The sequence below is a fragment of the Aedes albopictus genome, chromosome 1, assembly GCF_035046485.1.
Source record: "Aedes albopictus strain Foshan chromosome 1, AalbF5, whole genome shotgun sequence".
Lineage (NCBI taxonomy): Eukaryota > Metazoa > Arthropoda > Insecta > Diptera > Culicidae > Aedes > Aedes albopictus.
Genome location: NC_085136.1, coordinates 94,114,128 through 94,119,555, shown reverse-complemented (window position 1 = coordinate 94,119,555; position 5,428 = coordinate 94,114,128). Strand labels below are relative to the sequence as shown.

Sequence of the window (5,428 nt, the reverse complement as noted above, 5' to 3'; positions counted from 1 at the left end):
TGGAATGTTTAATTTCTAAGATCTTCCCCAGAGAGCTTTGGAGGATTGTCTAAATTTATCTCTGGATTTTGGAAACAATCTATGCAACATTTAAAAACTTGAGAAAATTTAAAAAAAAGCCAGTGGAACTTAATAATAATCACCACTGGCGTTATCCAAGAGGAACATTTCTGAATGAATAGTCAGGTTTTTTTACGGGGGGATACGTACCGCGTAAAAAATACGCAGTTCAAAATACAAAAAAACCGCGTAAAAAAGTCTCACCATTTCTCGACGAATTATGCAAAAATAAGACGATGAATTTTTTTTGTATGATGGTTTCATTTACGCGGCCGCGTAAATGAAAACCGCGTAAATTAAGACCTGACTGTAATTGAAAGCTTTTTTGAAAGAATTTGTTACGGAGTACCTAGGAGAAGATTTTGTGTTATTTTTTAAGAAATCTTTGAAGGAATTGAAGTTGGAATTTCTAAAAATGATACCTAGACACATCTAGAAGAAATTCTAGAACCAAATTGAGAAGCGCTCAAAAAGTCCGTATTTTATTCAATGGATATAATTACTTGAAGGTCTTTCCATATCCGGCTTGAGTGAATTATCGGTTACTTTACTTTTATGGGTTTCCCTTTATCATACGTGATGACGGCAGGAGAGCCCATAATTGAATCCATCATCCAGTCAGTCATTCACCGTCAGCAACCCCGGCACTATACCGCCCAACCTAATCAAAAATTCTTCTCGAGTACATCTAATGAATATATTTTCATCTCAAAGTCGCCGAGTACACGAAGGCAGGCACCAATGCTCGTTGGTTGTTGTTGTTATCATTTTGGTGTAGAGGCGTCGTCGAATCGGGAGGATCCAACGACGCAATCTCGACGACGTCGCATATTGAAGAGAAGAGCACATCGTTGTCGTCCGCGAAATTTTGAAGATCACGATCATCGCCGGATCACCGCGCACCGGCTGCTGAGAGCTCTCGTCTCTCGTTTAGCAAGCGCCGGCATTCGCTACCGAGCGTTCGTACCGAGTAGATCGTTTGTTGTCGTCGCGAACGTTGAGGTGACCTCTCCTCGTTTGTTGTTCGTTGTTATCGAATCCGGTTTCCGTGACCCGCACGCTCGCGATTTTTGCAAGTTCAAGTTTTCGACCGATCGTACCGTCGTCGTCACCATGAATCGGGTTTTGCTATTTGGATCCGGCGTTTTGTTGTTGTTTGGGGTGTTGGTTATAGAAGCACGACCGCAGGATACCCCGCTGGCAGAGTACCCGTCGGCGCAATCGGTTGTTCCGGCAGGGACGGATGCAGTGAGTACGACTTCAGCGACTAGTACGGCGGCTCCCGAAGAAAGCAAGTATTCGAAATTCTTCGACGATGTGTCGACGGCCTTCAAGCAGGGCACGGCCAAAGTGAAGGAGAGTTTCGAAAGTGCGGCTTCATCGGTGAAGGACGGAGTTATGCGAGGCTATGACTACGTTAAGGATAAGTTCTCTGGCAACGGAGATGCAGTGACGACGCCAGGTAGCCCAGCGTCGAGTTCAACAACTGCCGGATCGGACCCAGTGACTTCGGCAGGTTCCGAAAAGAAGATCGCTACAGTTAAATCAGCCGGAAGTAACGCAGCAGCTCCAGCACCAACGACCAAACCGGTTCGGGTAGAGCCAAATGACGAAGAAGCAGCTGATGATGATCGATTGATCTTCATCGGGGATGAAGATATGGCCACCGATCTGACTCCGAACACTACACCTAAAGCATCATCAACCTCGCCCGGTTCCAACCTTGACGATCGATTCATCCTGGATGGACCGGTGGCGTGTCCCAAGGGTCAGAAAGCCGTCAACGGGATATGTCGAAACACGTTCTAATGAGGCGTAATCCAGTGAGTTGTGTTGGGGCAAGGGAGAGACGGAAACCTGTTGAAATTGCATCTCGCCGCAGTCGATCGTGCTGACGATCGTCGTCACGTCTCTCACGATCCCCGGGAACCATCGTCGCCGTCGTCGTCGTCCTCATCACCGTGTCCAGATGAAGTGTGATTTTTTAATTTAGAATTCCATTGTCGAGCAATTTTCCTCCGCGGATTAAGTGTTTGTGTAACCTGTGAAATAAATTGAATTTATTCTATTAAGCGTACCCCACCGAAGAAGTCGTTGTCTGTCGCAAGCGATATGTCACCATTGGCCATTCTTCACGGGGCAGCGGGCGGGCGGGCGGCGCGACCCGAGTGGACAATCTCGAGTGTAGATTATCCTATTGTGATGTCGTCGTCGTTGTCGCGGACTGGTGATCGTCTTGGTTGGAAGAATTCCGCCAGATCACTGACTTCCTTGATTGCTACTCGGGCGTTTCCGTGAGTTTTACTACCGCCGCTTGTGGGAAGGCAGCCAGCGGCCGCTGGCTGGTGACGCATCGTTGATTGCTGTAATCTTTCCCGTTGAGAAGACGATGTCATCGCCGCCACCGCCGTCGTAGTCTCCGTAGCCGGGACGGCGTGATCTTGTTGTCGATAATGGCTCTACTCAATTTAAAAGACCGGGTGGGACGTGGGGGTGTAGTGAGGGGTGTTTGTGAAGTGTGAGACGTGAGCCAACAAAAGTCACGTTAATGCAGTTACAAGTTGTGGCTAAGCGCTAAGCCACGACTAGAAGGTGGATTGTTGTTTCGATTTCGCTTGAAAGGCGTTATTCGTGTGATTGTTACCGGTTGCTGTACGGTAGCTGAGCTGGTATTTCCAGTTTGGCTCAATTATCCAGTGCATTATGTGCGGTGCTGGAGAAGTTTTTGTTTCTTCAGAACTGATATGCGATGAGTTGTGTTGTTACATTGCAATGTGCTCTGTTGCATTAGATTTGCACTTTTTTCATTATTCATATTTAAATCTACGTTCGTTAGATCATTGGGTCAGGTATTATAAAGTAAAGCGGTATTCCTGGCGTAGGGATGGTCGATTATTTTAGCAAGGCAAAGTTTGAGTTGACCATCAATCAATTGACACTGGTCGACATAATCGAATAAAATTAACAAAGCTTTCATACAAAGATCATTGAGTTTTGTTTTACATAAGCACTGATCCGAATTCAGGGCTATGGGGGCTCGGGGCCCGAGCCGATTGTGGGGCCCTTCGGAGAAATGAGCATTTTTTTTTTCTTTATTTTCGAACAGTACTTGAGCAATATGATAAATAAAGCTGATGTTTGCAATCAAACAAGGGTTTTGTGGGGGCCCCTAAAATGTAGGGGCCCGGGGCCCGGGGCCCTGGTCCGCCCGCCCATTCACTTTGATCCAGCCCTGCAATAAGCTGAATGCAACATATTTGGTGTAAAAATACATGCCCCGAGGGATATTTATCAAATACGATCGACAAAATGATCATTGGTTGTGCTAGTGATTCACACATCTAGAGCAGGCCCGCCCAATCTTTTGAGACCGCAAGTCACATGTGAAGCATCATCTTAGATTGCGGGTCAGAATTTCAAGCTAGATACATAACTTCGAATGAGTGTAATCAGTTTCGTACCTTTTAATTCCGCCCTATTTTGATTACCCTTTGAAATTAGTTCTTAATTCTTTTGGGAATCCCTTCTGAAATTCTTTCAACATATTCTTTAAAAGATCCTTCATGCACTTAATGGTAAATTCGTTTGATTTTTTTTTTTCGACAACTGCACTGAAATCTTTTTCTGCAATTCATTTAGAAATGTTTGTGACAATACTCTTTCATAATTCATTTGACATTTTTAAGACAACATCTATAAAAATTCCCTTGGAAATTCCATTGGAAAATTTTTGGATTTTTTTTTCTATGACAGTTCTTATAAGAATTTCTTTGGAACTTGATTTGGCATTATCATTTTCAGATTCCTTCGACTATTCCTTTGGAAACCGCAATTCGTTTGCGAATTTTATCCTTAATAAAATTTCTATAAAAATTCGTTCATAAATTTCAATTGGGAATTTCACATTTTGGAAAATGGCCAAAATAATTCGCAAAGAAGCTGCCAATGGAATTCCCAAATAATATTGCGAAACAGTTGTGGAAGGAACTCCTCACATGATAGCCCGTGAAATTTCCAAATAGATGACAGGTATAATTTCTAGTAAATTGCTGTATGCTGCCTAAGAAATTATCAAAAAAAAAAAACATTTGAAAGGAAATATTGAATGCTCCCCGGGAAACCCGTTCTAATCCATGATTTTCCTTAGCTCTGCTAGATCGATACTGTCGTATCGGCTTGACATCGATGAACAGGTGATGCATGATAAACTGATATAGGGTATTGGTTCCCTTATTAAGCATGTGGCTCCCATTTTCATCCTACGAAAAACAAAGGATTGGAGCTCTGTTTGTTCTGTTTCTTATTTTTGTATTTTTTGTTAGAAGTGAGCACCCATGAAAACAAAAACAACGGAATCAATCGGTGCCGTAATCGCTTGTTTTCGAATAAGATGAATATGGGAGCGTGAGATTACTGATGGAACACATACCCTATACGGCATTTATGAAGCATTTGCCGTACGTACGGTGAAGGTCTCGTTCATTGTCGACCGGCCATAGAAAAATCAGCCTGATAACGTCCCACGTACGCATTCTTCATGCCCACTCTTGTTTTAGAAAAAACACGTTATTTTAAATATTCTTTGCCACTGCAGTAGGTAAAATGCGATAATAAAATGCTTCATTAGAATTAACATATTCTTACCAAAAAAAAAAAATCGTTCATATCGTTCCAAAAAATATTAAAGCTTTTTGTATATTTTGACATTATTAAAAATGCATTACTTCTCGCTATCTCCACTGTATCCACTCCAGCTCATGTTTTTCTTCTTTGTGCTCCATTCGGTAAAATATTAAAATTCACCCTAATAAACTTCCAAATGGGTTCAAAGTTCTGAGGGTAAAATGCCCCGTGGAAACCATAAAATAGCACACCTTTATCACAATCAAGTTCATTGAACATGCAGATGTGGGTCATTTTGTCAAAACCGTATCATAAAAATCAGTTCACTGTGCTATTTAAATGGAATTGACAAATAATTGAAGGTGATCTACAATTATGTAATGACTGCATACAGCAGTACACAAAAAAACATACATGTAAGTGATTTTGACAATTTAGTGCTAGATGTGTACTACTGGCGCGTTTTACTCTACATTAAAACCAAAACGCTGACAATCCTACTTTTTGGTTCCTGGTCATTTGTCCGACTGCCGTTTGACCGAAAAGGAAATATCATGTAGGGTGCCTGTATCAATTATGGCACTACCTAAGGAAAACTATTTGAACAAAAATAACGAGAAGACCAACGAATGTCAGCAACATGTTGAAAGATAGCTTAGTTTCCATACTTTACAGGAGAAATATAGAAACAGAGCCAAAACTTCTTTTAGTATTTATTACAGTGTGTGCCAATGATAGGAACCCT

The 5,428-nt window shown here is 42.2% G+C and overlaps 1 protein-coding gene across 1 annotated transcript; it reads left to right on the top strand.

Moving 5' to 3' along the window:
• Positions 1–947: 947 nt before the first annotated feature.
• On the top strand, positions 948–2,137 carry LOC109402086 (uncharacterized). Its single transcript, XM_019674701.3, has one exon. It carries the CDS (start codon positions 1,174–1,176, stop codon positions 1,867–1,869), a length of 696 nt encoding a protein of 231 aa, XP_019530246.3. The 5' UTR covers positions 948–1,173; the 3' UTR covers positions 1,870–2,137.
• Positions 2,138–5,428: the final 3,291 nt, after the last annotated feature.

What these genes read in the sequence shown, in the direction of transcription:
- LOC109402086 (XM_019674701.3), top strand. Translation starts at nt 1,174, where the DNA reads ATGAATCGGGTTTTGCTATTTGGATCCGGCGTTTTGTTGTTGTTTGGG.